At 36.9% G+C, this 18840-nt stretch overlaps 2 protein-coding genes and 1 long non-coding RNA gene across 6 annotated transcripts; all 3 read left to right on the top strand.

Moving 5' to 3' along the window:
• Window positions 1-3396: 3396 nt before the first annotated feature.
• LOC109157286 lies at window positions 3397-4026 on the top strand. Its single transcript, XM_019305186.1, has one exon. It carries the CDS (start codon window positions 3397-3399, stop codon window positions 4024-4026), a length of 630 nt encoding a protein of 209 aa, XP_019160731.1.
• A 780-nt stretch (window positions 4027-4806) lies between these two features.
• On the top strand, window positions 4807-5405 carry LOC109157293. Its single transcript, XR_002050207.1, has 2 exons — window positions 4807-4944; window positions 5030-5405. It is a non-coding gene; the product is annotated as an uncharacterized LOC109157293 (long non-coding RNA).
• Window positions 5406-8420: 3015 nt separating this feature from the next.
• LOC109157354 (probable protein phosphatase 2C 33) lies at window positions 8421-14389 on the top strand. 4 transcript variants are annotated; one of them, XM_019305249.1, is made up of 7 exons: window positions 8421-8612; window positions 8718-8838; window positions 9166-9673; window positions 10288-10668; window positions 10741-10858; window positions 12776-12999; window positions 13505-14389. In XM_019305249.1, exons 3-7 carry the CDS (start codon window positions 9422-9424, stop codon window positions 13922-13924), a joined length of 1395 nt encoding a protein of 464 aa, XP_019160794.1. In that variant the 5' UTR covers window positions 8421-8612; window positions 8718-8838; window positions 9166-9421; the 3' UTR covers window positions 13925-14389. The 4 variants fall into 4 exon arrangements, with proteins under 4 accessions (XP_019160794.1, XP_019160795.1, XP_019160796.1 ...); XM_019305250.1 differs by having other exon boundaries at window positions 8421-8732; XM_019305251.1 differs by having other exon boundaries at window positions 8421-8838; window positions 9264-9673.
• The last annotated feature ends 4451 nt before the right edge of the window (window positions 14390-18840 follow it).

Below are 18840 nucleotides of genomic sequence, written 5' to 3'. Positions count from 1 at the left end.
TAAACCCTAGGCCTAGGACGAGTTGAAGTGACCCGACCTATTGACATAAGGCCCATCCTAGGTCACGGCCTCTGGGCTACCCGGGTATAGGTCAAGACATCTAAAGAGTGATCGCTGGGCCGGGCCCATCATTCGGTATGAACAACTCTAGACGAGTAAAAGACCAGGCCGAGTCCATCGGTCGACACCGACCTCACGTCGCAACAAAAATGAAAACAAGGTCGACTAAAAGCATAGTTTAGTGACAGTATAAGTCAAGTATGAAATAAAAGCAAGACAGTTTATTGATCGTGGATGGATAAAGGCCTACATCTCGGCCAAGTTACAAGATAAAGGGAAAGACAGATCATGGGTCAGTTTTCTCTTCCGCCGGACGAGTAGGAGGCGGACCCTCTAGGAACAGCTTGGGGCGAAAAGGAGGTGGAATCGGATCTGGTTTTGGCACATCGTCCAAGTAAACTGCCGGCTTCCCATCATCGATCATTTGGAGGGGCCTCTCAAGGGCACTGGGAGACATGTCCACCCCAAAAGAGGAGGAACCTCCTACACTTCTTCTTCGTCCGGCGCCGGCTCCTCCACTGCCGGCTCCACTCGTCGCTCAGTCGACTCCAGAGGAATTAAGTCCAGCATGTCTAGGGGGACGACAATAGGATCTGAGGTGGAGTCGCCCACCAAACGGCCACCGTTGGCCAGCCTTTGCTGCCATAACTTTTCCAGTCGAGCATGCTCCTTTTGGCGGATGGAGAAACGACGATCGCCGATTCGATAACTCATGGTCAGAGTTGCGGAAATGGAGAATGGTGAAGAGCATGAGTAGAAGTGAGCCCCTTTATATAGCCTAAAAGGGGGCGAATATCCAGGCGAAAATCACGGAAGGAAATCATAACTGCCATCCTCGGGCAGGATTGGACAATATTCGGGAATCTCTGCCAGGGAAGGGTTCCATCAAATCCGCTTGGGAAGAACAAGATTCGAACTTTAACTGGAAAAGTGAGATCTTTCAGGGATACTAGGAGATTACGGTTGTCAGACATCGGGATAAGACACCAAGCCGACTCGGAGATCGGCCGACTGGTGAACCTAGTCGAGTGAAAAAGAAAGACTTCAAAAAAGCGAAAATTACGTGGATTATTATTATTCAAAAGGGAGGTACATCAAGAAAGAAACTTATTACATCAACAGATAAATATATATATGTTCCTTTTGTAGCTCTCCCTTTAAAACTTCACTCGGCGCTACTGGCAAACCCCGGATGGCACAATCACTCGTCGGGGGAAGAAGGCTCGTCCTGAAAGAACATATCCTCCGATGGTCCGGTAGGAGAAGAAAAAAACGAATCCCAGAAGGTCGGCATAAGAGGCGGAACGATGGGCGCCTCGTCATCCGGATACAGCTCAAGGTAGCGGGCGAAATCAACATTGGTCATCAGATCAGTCGCCGACCCATCCAAGTCGTCGAGAGGGATGGTGAAAGTCATTTTGAAGGCCAGTTGCTCTGGAACCACCACCTCAACGAATGATCCATCCTGTGCAGTGACCCGAGCCATAGTCGGAGGCTGGGGGTCGGCCAAGGATGGAGCGTTCGCCACGGAAGATGGATTCGTAGTCGACAGTCGGGAAACAGAGGAGGTGGCGCCGACATGATGCCTTCTGGAGGAAGGTCGAGGAGCCATCTTCTTGCCCTCTTTCTCCAGTCTCGACCGCTTAGAAGGGAGGGGGCGATGTGGCGACCCGAAGTCAATCTTCTTCCCTTTCATAGGGGAGCGACCCATGATTGATAAAAAAAAAAAGGTGAGAAAAGATGCTAGGAGCAGGGCGCTATTTATAGGATCTCGAGAAAGAAGGGAGGAATCTAAACGGCATCGGCGAATCAGGCAAATCACGAGAGATCTGGGCGTTACTCAACCATTAAGGGCAGTAGATAGAGAGAGATTTGCGGACTGAGGAAATAAGCGTTTATACTTTCCGATATCCGAGTTAGAGGACCAGATATTGGAAAGTGAGGGACTAGTTGATGGGGTATGGACCCCGGCCCAAGAAGAAAAGCCCAAGAGGAAGGAAGAAGCCCAAGAAGAATGAAGAAGCCCAAGGGGTGGAAGCCCAGAAAATAACAAAGCTCGAAGGGGACTTGGACCGAGCCCGGGAGTCGGGACGAGGACTTGGTCAGATTGACAAAGAGCCGTTGGAAGACATTTATGACGGCATTGAAGAGCTCGGTCAAGGAGCATTTGGGAGGCCCAGTAACGGCAGCCCCAACAGCCCTTCGACATAATTGACGCTTAAGACCCCTTAATGTATTTTAACTCGGATTAAAGGATGGCCTACTATAAAAAGGCCCCTCCACAGATGTAAACCAAGCGAGTCCATGCCCAGAGAATAGAGAAACACTTTTGCTACTTTTATTTATTCATTTCTATTTTTCTAACTTTATTGAAAGGTGAATCCACCAACTAAGGTTGTGTTGGACCTCCCTGGGCCCAAAAACCCTAAAACCAACAAGAGGTATCCCTTCCACATTCTAATTAATGACGAAGAATTGAAAACATTTTCTATTCCTATTCCCATCCTGTCCCAGTAGGTATATGGGAATTCTGTTAAATTTTGAAGAAACTGCCATATTATATATATATATATATATATATATATATATATATATATATATATATATATATATATATATATATATAATTTAAAAATTTTCAAATATGTAAGAAATTACGAGTAAAATTTTATAAGTATAATTAACATTTAAAATATGAAAATACTTCTTTCCCAGTATGTTTTTACCTCATAAAATCTCTCCTTAAAATTATTCAATTAAGAGGCTCATTAAATATCATAATGTTGAATAGTCAAAACATTTTCATTGGTGGAAATAAGAACATCTCCAACTGTTTGGTTTTTGCACAACATTTTAGGAAGCCAAGTAGGAGAGAGAGAGAGAAAAAAAAAAGGATAAAAAGCAGTTGACAATTAAAAAAAAAAAACCTAACGTTAAAAAGGTCAGAGTGGGGAGTGGCCGCCAACTCTGACGCGTCGTAGCGGGCGCGTGGAGAACACACGCCCATTGAGGAGTGCAGTGCGCTCCAAACGCGCGAGATGCGTTTTTTTTTTCTTCTTCTTCTTCTCTTGCAAAAATCATGTATTTGCAGGAGAAAAAGACCTTGAAAAACCAGTGTTCCCATTAGTTTTCTTCTCATCCAACCAGTTTTTTCTCTGAAAAAACCCAACAAAAACCACAAATGTGGATGCCCCAACGGTTTAACTTTTTCTAACTCAGACGGTAAAGAAATGCAGTGAAAAGTGGAGGGGTGTTTAGCATTACCCTAAATTATTATTGTAGTTGTAGACTTTAAGTCTTTTTAAATTTATTAATTTAAAATTATAGTAAATTAAAATGAGTTATTGCTGGTGTATTTGGAATAACAGGAATGATCTTGTGTGGAATAGTCAGCCATGGAACTCAGTCAGAAATGAGGCAACATCTCTAGTTATGGATTGGTTGGGAAGCATTGAAGGTGGTGGGCTTGGATTAATAACTTCAAATAATCCAAATACGGTCCCTATCCATAATGCAGATAGTGTAAGTGTGTTTGTTGATGCTGGTATTTTTTCCGATACTGGTGAAGCTTATTATGACATCTTTGTTCAAGATGGTAATGGAACTTTCGCAGGAGCTAAAAATGGACATGTCAAATGCTTGAATGATGCTCATCTAGAGGAGGCCTTGGCGATCAGGGAAGCACTATCTTGGCTTAAGGATAGGGGTTTCAACAGAGTTGCCGTGTTATCAGATTGTCAAATGGTTTGCAGGTTTCTCAATGGCACGTCTCAGGATCTTTCATATGCTGGCTGCGTTTTGCGAGAGTGCCGTGATCTTAAAAGACACTTTGAATCAGTGTCCTTTCAGTTTGTTTCTAGATCAGTGAACAAAGTAGCTCAAGCCTTGACAAGAGCAATGCGTTCTCAAACTGGTCCTAATTGTTGGTTATTTTCTGTTCCTTCTTGTATTGAACATCTTCTTTAAAGAAACGTTTTGCTTAGGTTTTCAAAACAAAAAAAAAAATGAGTTACATTTTAAAAATAGGAATTGGATCGAAATAACCCACATTCTACTATTACTTAACGCAACACAATTCATATTTTAGTCAGTCGTTATATCATGCACTACGGTGCATAATCGATTATGCACCGCGTGTCAAAACGGTGCCGTTTTTACAGTTATAACGGAGTGACACTACAGTGTGTCTAAACTGACACTGTCTCACGTATTATTTTTATATTATCAAATGAAATTGCAGTTATATCAAAATGATACTGTAGTTGTGGTGAAATGAAACTATAGTATATATAAAATGAAACTGAATAACATTTCATATATTTGAGAGTATATTGTACAATGAAGTTGTAATTATATTGAAATGATCATGTAGTTGTGTTTTAATAAAACTATAGTGCATATAAAATAAAATTAAATAACATTTTCACATATTTGAGTACATAAATATTGAATGAAACTGTAGTTATATCGAAATGAAACTGCAGTATATACAAAATGAAACTGAAGAACAGAGTTATTTTTTGTGAAAATTTTAATTTTTTTTATTAAACAAAATGACATCGTTTTGATGCACAGTGCATGATATTAAACAAAACGACATCGTTTTGATGCGCAGTGCATGATATTAAACAAAACGACATCGTTTTGATGCGCAGTGCATGATCGATCATGCACTGCGGTGCACGATATAAATTGCATATTTTAGTATGACCCATATGAGTGTAGACGAATAGGGCACAACCCATTTGATATCATTACCCAAAAGAGGAGGAAGAAAGAAAAGGGCAACTTGATGTTCAAACCCTGAGGGCAAGGTAAAAATGTGGAAAGACAGAGGACCCGGAGTAAAGATCCTTTGGCTCTGGACCATCGGAACTGCCGCCGGTATTTTTTCCGATCTTCTTCGTCAATTTCTTCACCGTCACGGTAGATGATGGACGCCTTATTTATTCTCGTTTTTCTGTTGCAGTTTTGGTGACTAGTGTGGTGAGGACTAGGCTGAGAGACATGGATCAGCAGTTCATGAACGCTACTCAACAACCGCCGAACCCTGAAGCCACTGCTGACTCCGAAATCCTCATTGACGACAACCCACCTACTGGAAAATCCATGAAAGTAGACCAGTTATAGTAACTCTCTCCATGTCAGAAGCTCCTTGAAATTGGAGTTGCATGTCACCTGTTCGACGAAATGTCAGTGTAATAACAATCGTCCTTTTGTCCAAGAATTTCAAAATTTCTTTTTCCTCGACTCTTTTCATATTTTTTTTTTGTGGGATATTTATCTTGCTGAAGAAAACTAAAGTGGGTTAATCTTAACCAGGCTTCAGCTTCTCTTTTTTACAAGTATTGCATGTTTTCACCTGTTGCCTTTCTTGCAAAGAAATTTTCAAAATCGAAGTGTTTGATGGTTGACTTACTTCTTCCAAAATGTTGAATCCTCAACCCCTAAGGGCTCATACTTTGGTCAGACAGAGCATTTTGGATGATGTAAATCAGGGTGACTCAATGACTCAGCAGACATGGCCAAATGTCGGTGCTCTCAAGAGATCTATTCACTTAGGGCATAAATCTCGCTCAAGGAATATGTCCATTTAGAGCATAATCCCCACACTATCGCTGTCGAAGTTTGAACTTTGATCTCTTCTTTCAAATATTACCTACTGGACCAGTGAACTATGCCTATGCAAGCTTAATGGTTGACTTGCTACTAACAGCACTTGGTGGCTTTGAACCAGGTGTGTTTAACCAAAGTTATTGGGTTCAAACTTTGAGAATCTAACTATTTTAAAACTCATGAGAGAGGTTTTGCTTGGGTACGAACATGATTAGTTTTGGTGCGTGGAATGTTAGGATGAAATTTATGATTAGAAAAAAATAATAATAAACAAAGTGCAGATGTATCTGTGGTTCTAGTATATATTGATGTCAGAACCAGAGCTGCATCACTTTCATTGCCATTCTTGAGTACGACACTCGGGGTGGTTCTCACTCACCCTGTTTTCACTCTTTTCATCTCTTTCCATACACGACCATGCTCATCTAATCTTTTGACGACGCTTCTAAATGAGAACCGTAAACAAAAAGCGTGTGTCAGAACTGTACGTTGTATTGGCTCAAACGCATGGACCACTTGAGCAACCTACTTGCTGACCCTGAGGCCCTTAACACCGCCTCGAGGGGTTGGTTGGTGAGGACCTGCATGGGGTGTGCTTGGAAGTAGTTGTCGTGGTGTCCACGACGAAGATTGCCTTTTCTGTGGGTGAGTACCTGAGCTCCGCACCTCGGAGGGCTCGGCTCATGTAGTACACTGGTTGTTGGGTTCCCACGTCATCCCTGACCAGCACAGAGCTGATCGCGGCTTACGAGATGCCTGTAACACCCCCAAAACTTAAACATAAAACAAGACATTCAAACTTAGAGATAAGTAGAAAGTCTAACCAATTAATTTAAAACTAAGCAGAAGATAAACAGTTAAGAGATAAACAGTTAAGTAGGGATTTTATGCCACATCTAGATTTCCAACCTAGATGCACAGGCTTTACAAAAACACTATCCAAAAAGAGTCTACAAGTCCACGACTCACAGGCCAAAACAACTAAGCTAAGGGGGAGGGAAAGCTAGTCTAAACCGGGCTCCACTACGCGTTCTCGGATTGACTATTCACCTGAAAACATAAGGTATAACAACCGTTAGCAAAAATTGCTAAGTAACTCACTCCAATGCGTTGAAATACATAACATATACTTTATAGATGAAAACCGTTTTGAGACTTGAGAATACATAAGTATAGCCTTAACAACTCTACCTTTACAAATCACAAGGAATGGAAGCAATACACCGACCATACAAAGAATGTACTCCACAATACCACTCAAAACCACGGATCAACGATATGAATCAACTCAAAGAATAGAGATAATGAATCAAGAGATAACCAACGATATAGATGTAACACCCATAATTTTTAAACATTTAAAGTTTACGAAATAAAGACGAATCTAACATTAATTCCCAAACAGAGCATAAACTAAGCATAGCTTAGGGATGAAAAATGAGTAAGACCAATTCTTAGAGACGAATTCTATAATTATTTTATGAAAAATACGTACTATATGTACTCTCACACTCTACTCCCAATTTTTACTCCACACTTAAAATTTTGATGTAAACACATTTACATGGCCCAAATGAAGAAAATAACCTATCAGGCCCCGCCACATATTTGAAGGAGTAAGATTTAGAAGTCAATCATTATTGTGTGGATCATATTATCAAATAATGTATATTCCGTACACAAATAATATACTTTTAGTATATTAAAAATATGCATTGTATTCAGAGAAAATATATTATTTGAATATTGAAAATACATTATTTTATAGGGAAAATGACATTTTTTCTCCCTAAATTATATAGTTATAGCACTTTTCCCCCTTAAATTATTCATGTAAGCACATTAGTTCCCTCAATTATTTTCAAAGTGGCGGTTTTTTCCATTGATATATTAAATAGATATTTCTACCCTTAAAGTAAACATTTTATTTATTTTTATTCTCTAACAAATTATTGCATATACGTAGGGATGACCACGGTTCGGTTCTAATTGAACCGGACACTATAGCAATCGAATTAAAAGTCTCTAGTTATGATTCAGATCCAGAACCCAATATTTGGATTTAAGTTTATTAAAATTATTATGAATTAAAAAAACTGGATCCTGAACCGTGAACCAGCGGTTTTGGATCCGGTTCGCGATTTTGAACTGTCTTTATTTTAAAATTTTATTTTATTTTAAAATTTTATTTTATTTTAAAATTGTCTAAATTCAACAATAAATGTATTTTATTTTATTTTATTTTCAGTTCGGAACATGAACTGGCCATTCTGGTTCGCAATTTTAATAAACTCTAAATATCGGGTTTTGATTCTTAATTATAATTGGAATGTTTTGATTTGGTTGTTATAGTATCTTGTTTGGTTGAACCAAATTGTGGTTACAATTTGTTAGAGAAGAAAAATAAATGAAATATTTATTTTAAGGGTAAATATGTCTATTTAACATTTCAGGGGAAAAACAGCTACTTCAGGAGAAAAAGTGTTATAAGTATATAACTCAAGAAAAAAAGTGCTATTTTTCCTATTTTATATAATGTACATTCAATATACAAATAATGTACTTTTAATATATTAAAAATGTACTTTTTGTTATGATCCACACAACATTATAATTTGTTTTTAGAAGTACGCGTAATAGAACTCTTATCCTATAAATTAGGGATTAAATTTTTCCCATAAAAACAATTATTACATCGTTATAGTTGAAACTCCCTATGTTACTAAAATTAACACAAAACAACGAGGCATGGCTTGCCCACATGTCGGATCTTGAAAAGGAAACGGTCGGGCCGTGTAAAGCTTTGCACAGCCACAAACGCAAAACCTTAAAACAGCCTTCCTGGATTTCTACCCTTTCACCATTAACATACGCACAACATACATACGTATCTTATACACATTCATGGATGTAGTGCTACATTTATTGCCAAACTTGTAATAAGTCCTATCGGCGATTCTTTTGCAAATCTCAATCCTCTCCTCGTTTCTCTCTGCCCGTTTTGTTCGTTCATCTTCCCGTTAACTTGTCTGTTTTTGCAGGAAAAAGACAGGCGGGTATGTATCTGATCACCTCTTCTTGTTGAACAATTCTTGTGGAACTGCATGCCATACTTGTTTTTTTTGGTATTAATTTGGATTTGGATTTGATCCGAGAAAAAAGGTACTCTCTCATGATTGGATTTCTGGGTAATTCTGCTTATTTTCAGCTGATATGGGGGTGGGTGTTTTAAAATTTTGAGTATTTTATATATGATTTACATTAGGGGTAGAAAAGTTTCTCCTTGGATTGAAGAAACTTAAAGAGATCACTGGTTTGATAGATCTGATCTTGATGCTCTCCCCTGCTTTTGGTTTTCTTTAATTTTGTAATAATTTAGGAAGAACAAAAAGAGGGGAAAGAGGAAGTGAGTGGGTGTTTATATTCTTGTTATATATATATATATATATTTTAATATATTATTATACTATTCATATTGTACTTTTGTAGGTGTGGTATTAAAAGTTAGTTGCCTTTTGAGGCTGAAACAAATTTGGGGGATTGGATTATTGTGCTGTTTCCTAGTTGAAGTTTATTGGATTTGGCAGTGGATGCAAGGGTGATTTGATTGGATTGGGGAAAGTGGTCTGAAGAGCTCAGAGAGGGTATTATTAGGAGGGCTGTGACGGAGGCAAATACGGAAAATAGGGGTTGTGATTGTTTATCTGTTCTGGATTGCTTATCGAATATATTGAGGGCCCTCCGGATGGGGTCCTGCTTTTCTTCTGAAAGCAGGAGCCCGCATCCGGGTTCTCCCATGTCTGCTATTGGGATTCAGAAGAAGAAAAGCTTCAAGAGGAGGGCAGCGTCTCGGAATTCTTCGTTTGATTACAGGAGGGAGGAGCATTTGCACCGGATTCCAGGGCGGAGGTTCTTGAATGGCTCCAGTGAGGTGGCTGCCCTCTTTAGTCAGCAGGGGAAGAAAGGAACAAATCAAGACGCGATGATTGTTTGGGAGGTGTGTACTCGTATTTGCATCTCCATTAGGCACGGCACATAATAATTATACTGTTGCATCACTAATCATCTTTTAGGCTAATTAAATAGACTATGTTCGAATCCCAGCCAGCCAAGTTGGCTAAGGATCCACAAGGTCACGAGTTTGAATCCCAGACTCCTTGGTTTGAGCCGGTCAGCTATGGGCAATTTAGGCTGGTTTACCTTCCTGTGGTCCTTTGCCGGCTAGGGTCAAAAGGCGGGGTTTACCTAGTCTGGGGGGTTTCCCTTGTCACCCCAAATAGACTATATGTTTCATAAGCATCAAAGTATCATAGTTGAGCACTGCAACTGAAAGAAGTAAAAGTATCCAATGAAGTAGTATTCTTTAGATAATAGACATTGGTGCTTTGTAGACATGACTAGCATACAACTGCTCACTCTATGCTCCATTGGAAGTCGTAGCTATTATACAAGTTTCCTCCTTGCTCTATTATTCTCCAGTGCCTAGGGCGTTTCGTTTTTGTTTCTGTATATAATTTTCCCGTTTTCTGGCTTTTGCGTGTTCTTTTAAGATGATTTCTTTTCCTCTGAGAAGGAATGGTTAAATGATCCTTGTATTATTAAAATTTTCAGAATTTTGGATCAAGAACAGACACCGTCTTTTGTGGTGTTTTTGATGGCCATGGTCCTCATGGTCACATGGTTGCAAAGCGGGTGAGAGACTCTCTGCCCTTGAAATTAAGTGCCCACTGGGAAGTTAATACTAAAAGCGAGGATGTCCTTAGAGAGATCAACCTGAATTCTCTGGATAGCCTAAATTCTCTGGATGTTTCGGTAATAACTGCAGTTGAGGAGCCAAGTGCCTCTACTGACGTTGAAGAAGTTCAAAAGCACCCCGATGCCTTGAAGGAATCATTCTTAAACGCTTTTAAGGTCATGGATAGGGAATTGAGATCCGTTACGAATATAGATTGCTTCTGTAGTGGGACTACTGCAGTAACTCTCGTGAAACAGGTAACTATACAAACTGTGGGGTCAAAAGTCGCGTTCTATCTTATTATGCCATTACAAATGTTACTTTTTCAGGGTCGGGAACTTGTAATTGGGAACGTTGGAGACTCTAGAGCTGTACTGGGTACAAGAGATAAAGACGATTATATTACTGCTGTACAGTTGACTGTGGATCTTAAGCCTAATCTTCCAGGTGAATTTGCTACTATTTCTCAGTGTCTTTGTTTTGAACTGATCTCCTAAGTTTGAATTGCACCATTTCTTGGGCATGCCACTATCCTCGACCAATATTGAGCTCTACATTTTAAAAAAATAATATTTTCTAAGAGTTAATTCCAGCAATGGTCCCTTGAGTATGATGATTTTCCACAATTGGTCCTCGACTTTTAATTTGGACAATTTAACCATCTGACTATCAAAATCTTTCCAATTGTAGTCCTTCCGTCAAATCCTGGTTAAGTGGCTGTCAAATTGAGGGATAAAAACGTACTTTTCCTACTGAGTGAAAATTGGACAGGCCGACTCCTTTTTTTCTTCTCCGCCCCATCCCAGCTTCTGGTCCACAAGAAACGTAACCAATAACTTTAAGAACAGTAATGACGGTGCGGCCTCAGCTGGTTCGAAGATTATTGACCGGAGAAAACATTCTTCTCGGTCTCGGGGGGCTCTACGGCGTTGCCAATCTCGCCGGCACCGGAGTCGGCCACCAACTCCTGTTGATAAATCCATTGTCCGACTCCGAGTCGAAAATGCCGTTAATCTCGAAAGGAAGGAGACAGTGTTTTCCTTTCTTCTCCGGAGTCAGATGTTGATTCACTTCTATCAGCCCAAATGGGAGACGTGAGTGATGAAAATTTTGAATTTATAGAGGATGATGAAGAGGATACTTTTCAACCCCAGAAGGGTAATGTAGTGTTTGTATGTGCACAGTGCACTTGATGGGTGGGCTTTAGTATTAGTTATTTTGTTGAATTTTATGCTTCAAAACTTGGTGCAAGTTCATTTGCATTGCAGAAGGCATTTTGGGGTCCTAGATATTTCAACGCCAAGACCAAGATGATTGTAGGTAAGAAGGGAGTTAGTGGAACCAAGGCTCGGCCAATGTTTGTGCAATTTGTGCTTGAGAAAGTTATCAAGTCAATCTATGGCAGGTTTATCAAGCTGCATTGGAAGCAGATGGCGATAAGGGGATGCTTGAGAAAGTTATCAAGTCATTCAATTTGTCCATACCTCCTCGTGAACTTCAACATAAGGATCCAAAAGCAGTGCTTCAGTCAGTCATGAGCCGCTGGCTGCCCTTATCTGATACAGTTTTGTCAATGGTTGTTAAATACATGCCTGATCCCGTCTTTGCTCAGTCTTTTCGAATATCACGCTTGCTTCTGAAGAGAAAAGACAGTGGAGGTAACTCTGTCCAAAATGTTTGCTGTTTCATCAAAAATGCTTCCTCGCGGAGAGATTGTTGATGATAATGGAAATGGTGATTCAGAAGAATGTTTCCTAGCATGTGCTAGGATCTTTAGGGCAGAAGATTTTTGTTCTTTCTGCTCTTTATGATCCATTAAAGGTTGAATCAATGCAGAAACATGTGCAGGAGGCTGACTCCGGCTGCCGGCGAGATTGGCAACGCCGTAGAGCCCCCTGAGATCGAGAAGAACGTTTTCTCCGGTCAATAATCTTCGAACCGGCTGAGGCCGCACCGTCATTACTGTTCTTAAAGTTATTGGTTACGTTTCTTGTGGACCAGAAGCTGGGATGAGGCGGAGAAGGAAAAAAGGAGTCGTCCTGCTCAATTTTCACTCAGCAAGGAAAATGACGTTTTTACCCCTCAATTTGACAGCCACTTAATCAAGATTTGAAGGAAGGACTACAATTGGAAAGATTTTGATAGTCAGATGGTTAAATTGTCCAAATTAAAAGTCGAGGACCAATTGTGGAAAATCATCATACTCAAGGGACCATTGCTGGAATTAACTCTATTTTCTAATTTTGTAATCTAGGAACTTTGAAAGCTTGACTAGTAATTTAGATCGAGCTATCCCCTATCCTGCATTGTATTTGAACTACGGTGTCAAACTTCTCTTGAACTTTCCTTTTTCTGATTTAACAGTGGAAGCGGAGAGGATTCGCAAATGTAAGGGGCGTGTATTTGCTCTCCGTGATGAACCTGGGGTAGCAAGAGTGTGGCTTCCAAATACCGACTCTCCTGGCCTTGCCATGGCACGTGCTTTTGGAGATTTTTGTCTCAAGGATTTTGGTCTCATCTCTGTGCCAGAAGTTTCGTATAGACGTTTAACGGACAAAGATGAATTTATTGTCTTGGCAACGGATGGGGTATAGTATATAACTTTATTTTGTTCTTGTAGCATCTCCTTTCTTGAAGATTTTATTTTAGGAAAAATTGCACTTTTGGTCCCTAAGTTATAGGGTAATTGTAGTATTTGTCCCTATTTTTTAGTCGTGCTCAATTCTCGTCCCCAAACTATAACTAACGTTATACATTTCGTCCTTTTTTCTAACAGGTCGTGCTCACTTCTCGTCCATATAGCTTAGGGACAAGAAGTGAGCACGACCTGTTAGAAAAAGGACGAATTTATAACGTTAGGGACGAGAAGTGAGCACGACTTGTTAGAAAAAGGACGAAATTTACCACGTCAATTATAACTTAGGGACGAGAAGTGAGCACGACCAACAAATAGGGACAAATCCTACAATTACCCTATAACTTAGGGACGAAAAGTGCAACTTTCTCTTTGAATTTTTAAATTGTTACTTTTATTCTTATTATTATTTTGCATTTTCTTCATGTCCACCCATCATGAATCAATAAATTTTGCAGATTTGGGATGTTCTCTCTAATGAAGAGGTAGTTAAGGTAGTGGCTTCATCAACGCGTTCATCTGCAGCTAAAGCGCTGGTTGAAACTGCTGTTCGAGGCTGGAAGACCAAATACGCGAATTCCAAAGTTGATGATTGTGCGGTTGTCTGCCTCTTTCTCAATTCAAAGTCAAATGATATGTCTTCGGCCTCCAGGGCTGTTGCAACGGAAAAGGAGGCTGACCGACATGAACAGGGGGAACTTTCGGACGAGAGTCGAGAGGAAGTGTTAGAGCAAGAGGACTTGAATGAGGAAGTCGGGAAAGAATGGTCTGCCCTTGAAGGGGTGTCTCGGGTGAACACCCTGGTGACGTTGCCAAGGTTTGTGCCGGAAAAGGAGGATAAGAAAGCTATTGGAGGGACAAAGATGAAGAAGCAATGAAAAAAAAAGACTCGCTCCCACCTTTGAGGTCTGATTATTCCTAAAACCCCAATTTCACTTTCCTTTATTTTTTCATCTTATCTCTACTCTACAATGGGGGAAATGATTTGTAAAACCATTGATGTTCATTCTGCACTGGAGGGGTGGACCGGGCTATATTAGTGTGTCTGGGAATCATTGTTTTTCTCCCTCGAGCTAGTGTGGGTAGAATCCGAGTTTTGCCATATCCAACTGGCCATCATTATTAATGTCTCTAATTTTGCCCGTTGAAGTTGTGTTATACGGTCAACAATGTTGTTAGTGTTCCGGTAATATATTGTGGCTAGGCTAGGCTAGGCTAGGCTAGGCTACTTGTTTCCAAGTGATTTCGTGTTCCTCCTCCCCTCCCCATTCCCCATCCCTCAAGAACTTCACAATATATTCATTTCATTTGTGGTTATGGAGTTATCTTGCTTTCATTTCTAAGAGCAGGCTTCTAAAGATATTATGTGAAACTGAAACCAAATGGATGGACCATATTTAGGATTTGTGACAATGAGGCTTCTGGAATCTTTGTTGTCCGAGGTTGGGGGAGTATTGTTTCAACTTTAGTTAACTTTTGGTTGGTGCACAACACACTTTCCTGTGATTCCTGTGGGGTAGTGCTTTGTGAGCAAATTATTGTGTGAACCATAACAAAAAGTACATTTTTAATATATTAGAAGTACATTATTTGTGTATTGAATGTACATTATATAAAATAATGTATTTTCAGTATTCAAATAATGTACTTTTCCTGAATACAATATATATATTTATAATATACTAAAAGTATATTATTTGTGTACTGAATGTATATTATTTGATAGTATGGTTCACACAATTATGATTGTGCCTTGTCTTTCATCTTTTCAAGATTGTTAGTGTTTTGTGGGCCTTTGTGGATGTGTATTATTAGTACTTTTTTGTTTTTGAGTTTTCTAGAATGTGAAAACGAAAACTCCTTTGTCTTTATTTTTTTTATTTGGTGTACCTACTTGAGCCGGATGAAAGGAAACATTCACGTCCGATTTCGAAGGGGGAGCTCCTATGGAATCCTATCCCAATTTTTCTTTTTCTAGGCCCATAATTAAAAATCCACTTTTTTTATGATTACGGAATTTATTCGAATATGAAATCCAATCTTGGAAATACAGAATCTTCTTTTTTTTTTTTTTTTTTTTTTACTACCGAAGGTTTTGATACATTTTGCAATTGAGAAATTTCTACGGGTGCGGGGCTATCCTAGAACAATTAGCTGATCTAGATTTACGAATTATTATAGAGAAGAATTCGTTAAAAATGCATGCATTATGTCAAAATTACTTTGAGAATCACATGTTATCAATTAATCTTTAAAAAAAAAAGAGAAATATAATTTTATTGATTGCTTAAAATAAAGCTTGATAGTTTGTTGATAGTTTAAAATAAATTATAAACTATAAAATAAGTTATGTTGAATAGAAAGTGAAAAAATTTATTTTGTTTTGTGGATTGTTCCAACGTTTTTTAATCTACTATATATACTAATAAGACACCAAGAGAGTTAGGCCTATAATGGGTAGAAAAAATGGCTGTCAAATTTTTTAATCAAATGAATAGATCAGATTGATCAAATTTTAATTTTTTCTTAAAATTTTCTAATTTATCCTTAATGAATATGATTATCCGTTAACTTTTCCGTTAAATATTATCTTTTCCGTTAATTTCTGTTAGTTCACCGTTAACTTACTCATTGATTTCAATAAGAAAGGTCTTAGGTTCGAACCTCATCCCAATCAAAGTTGGCATAATTAGTACTCTATTTTACTCTTATTAAATTACTAGTTTTTTACGGGCATTGCGCGATTGGGATAATGCCCAATGTTATTCTTTTAAATAAATACTTTAATATATCAAGGCAAGATTATATTGGAATTGTTCATGCATAGATAATTGAATGTTATATTTGCGTATTTAAATAGGCGATTCTAAGTTTACAAATGTAAGATAATATAGTCAAGATTGATTATAATTGTCAATAAAATAATTGTACGTATAGGTATGGTTGAAACCAAATACGGGATATAAGGGAGAACAAATAAAAATTAGGGCATAAAATATTAAATATATACTAATATTGAAGAGCTAACTGCTTATTGCCAAACAAGGACATTACAAGATAGTTTCCCACTTCAATTTGTTATGTGATTTGAATACTCGTTTTGTCAATAAATCTCCAAGTAGTTAATATGATTGGATTAATTATATTTTTTTATTTTTTAATTTTTTAAAACAATTATATATTAATATTGAAGAGCTAATGATTGCCAAACAAGGAAATCGCGAGATAGTTTCCCACTTCAATTTGTTGTGTGATTTGAATACTCGTTTTGTCAATAAATTCCCAAGTAGTTAATATGATTGGTTTAATTATATATATTTTTTATTTTTTAAAAAACAATTATTATTATTATTATTATTATTATTATTATTATTATTATTATTATTATTATTATTATTATTATTATTATTATTATTATTATTATTATTATTATTATTATTATTATTATTATTAAATATATGTATACTCTTAGGTCATTTTAGATGTTAATCTAAACAGTTAATTTTTTCAAATATTTTTTTACTAACCGTTGATATAATCTGCTGGTCAAATTCACTAATATAATCCGCTAACGCTAACCGCTAACTGCTGATTGCCAAACAAGGACATTGCGAGGTAGTTCTCACTTCAATTTGTTATGTGATTTGAATATTCTCTTTGTCAACAAATCCCTAAAGTAGTTAATATGATTGACTTTATTAATTATACTAGTTTTTTACGCGCATTGCGCGATTGGGATAATGCCCAATGTTTTTTTTAAATAAGTACTTTAAAGTATATTAAGACAAGATTATATTGAAATTGTTCATGGATAGATAATTGAAGGTTGAATTTGTGTATTTAAATAGGTAATTCTTCTACCAAAGGTTGAGTCCCCTACCCCAAGGGCCCCCCACACTCTAACCCGACAGAGCATTGTAGGAAGTTGTAAATCACGGTGACTCAATGGTTCAGCAGACAGGACCAAATGCCGGTGTGAACAAGGAATCTGCCCACTTTGGACATAATTCCCGCACTGCCGCCGCCGAGGTTTAAACCTTGGTCTCTTCTCCCAAATACTGCCCACTAAACCATTGGCCCGTGCGGGTTAAATAGGTAATTCTAAGTTTACAAATGCAAGATAATATAGTCAAGATTGATTATAATTGTCAATAAAATAATTGTATAGGTATGGTTGAAACCAAATACGGGACATAAGGGAGAACAAATAAAAATTAGGGCATAAAATATTAAATATATACTAATATTGTTTGAGGAGATTTCGACATTAGGATTTGTGGTTAAGTTCTATTAAGACTTTAATATTAGAATTAGATTAATGATGTAATTATAATTCTATATTAGACGTTAATATTATAATTAGACTAACGGTGAATTAACGGTATTTAACGAAAAAGTTAAATGGATAATCATATAATTAAGGATAAATTAGAAAAATTTAAAAAAAAATTAAAACCTGAACAATTTGAACCATTCATTTGATTTAATAATTTGGCGGTCATTTTTTCTACCCAATGTTAATAATTAAATAAATTCGTTGGTCAAATCCGCTAATATAATCCGCGCGCTAACAGCTGATTGTCAAACAATGACATTGCAAGGTAGTTCTCACTTCAATTTGTTGTGTGATTTGAATACTCTCTTTGTCACAAAATCTCTCAAGTAGTTAATATGGTTGGCTTTATTAATTATATATTTTTAAAATTTTTTCATGGTATTAATAAAATACTTGGTAAATAAATATATAGCATTATTTTGTATTATAACTTTGATATTTAATTAGAAAAATAGTGCAAAAAAAAAGATAATAGACAATGCAGTGAATATAATCAATTGATGAATTTCAATGTAAAAATTTTTACATTTGAGAAAAATAAAGACAATATAACTAATGAAAATATTTCTCTTAATTAATTTATTGATAATGAATAATTTTTTTTCACTGAATTAAGACATTGTAAGGACAATGTAACGAATATAATCAATTAATAAATTTGAATATAAAGAATTTTTATATTGTAGAAAAAGAAAGACAATATAACTAATACAATTATTTCTCTTATTTAATTTATTGATAATGAATAATTTTTTTTTGAATAAAGGCATTGTGGACACATAATTCTAAATTAAAGAAATGCATATCTATAATTTTTTGTTGTAGCTACTACATTATTATTTATATAATTTAATAAGAGTAAAATAGAGTACTAATTATGCCAACTTTGATTGGGATGAGGTTCGAACCTAAGACCTTTTTTTTATTTATTTATTGAAATCAATGAGTAAGTTAACGGTGAACTAACGGCAATTCTTAAAATTTTAACGGAGTTAGTAACGGTGTGTGGGTATTTTAGGAAATTTTAGTGTAAAATTTAAATCTTATCAATCTTTTAATCAATCTGAGCCATTCATTTGATTAAAATCTGTGACCGCCATTTTTTCTACCCATTATAGGCCTAACTCTCTTGGGCTCTTTTTAGTATAGTAGATTTTTTTAATTTTTTCATGGTATTAATAAAATACTTGGTAAATAAATATATAGCATCATTTTGTATTATAACTTTGATATTTAATTAAAAATAGTACACAAAAAAAGATAATAGACAATGTAGTGAATATAATCAATTGATGAATTTGAATGTAAAGAATTTTTACATTGGATAAATATAAAGATAATATAACTAATAAAATTATTTCTCTTAATTAATTTATTGATAATGAATAATTTTTTTTTTTAATAAAGACATTGTAGGGATAATGTAGCGAATATAACCAATTGATGAATTTGAATGTA

Source organism: Ipomoea nil, unplaced genomic scaffold, assembly GCF_001879475.1.
Source record: "Ipomoea nil cultivar Tokyo-kokei standard unplaced genomic scaffold, Asagao_1.1 scaffold2779, whole genome shotgun sequence".
In the NCBI taxonomy this organism is placed as follows: Eukaryota; Viridiplantae; Streptophyta; class Magnoliopsida; order Solanales; family Convolvulaceae; genus Ipomoea; species Ipomoea nil.
This window is presented reverse-complemented; position numbering and strand designations above follow the sequence as displayed.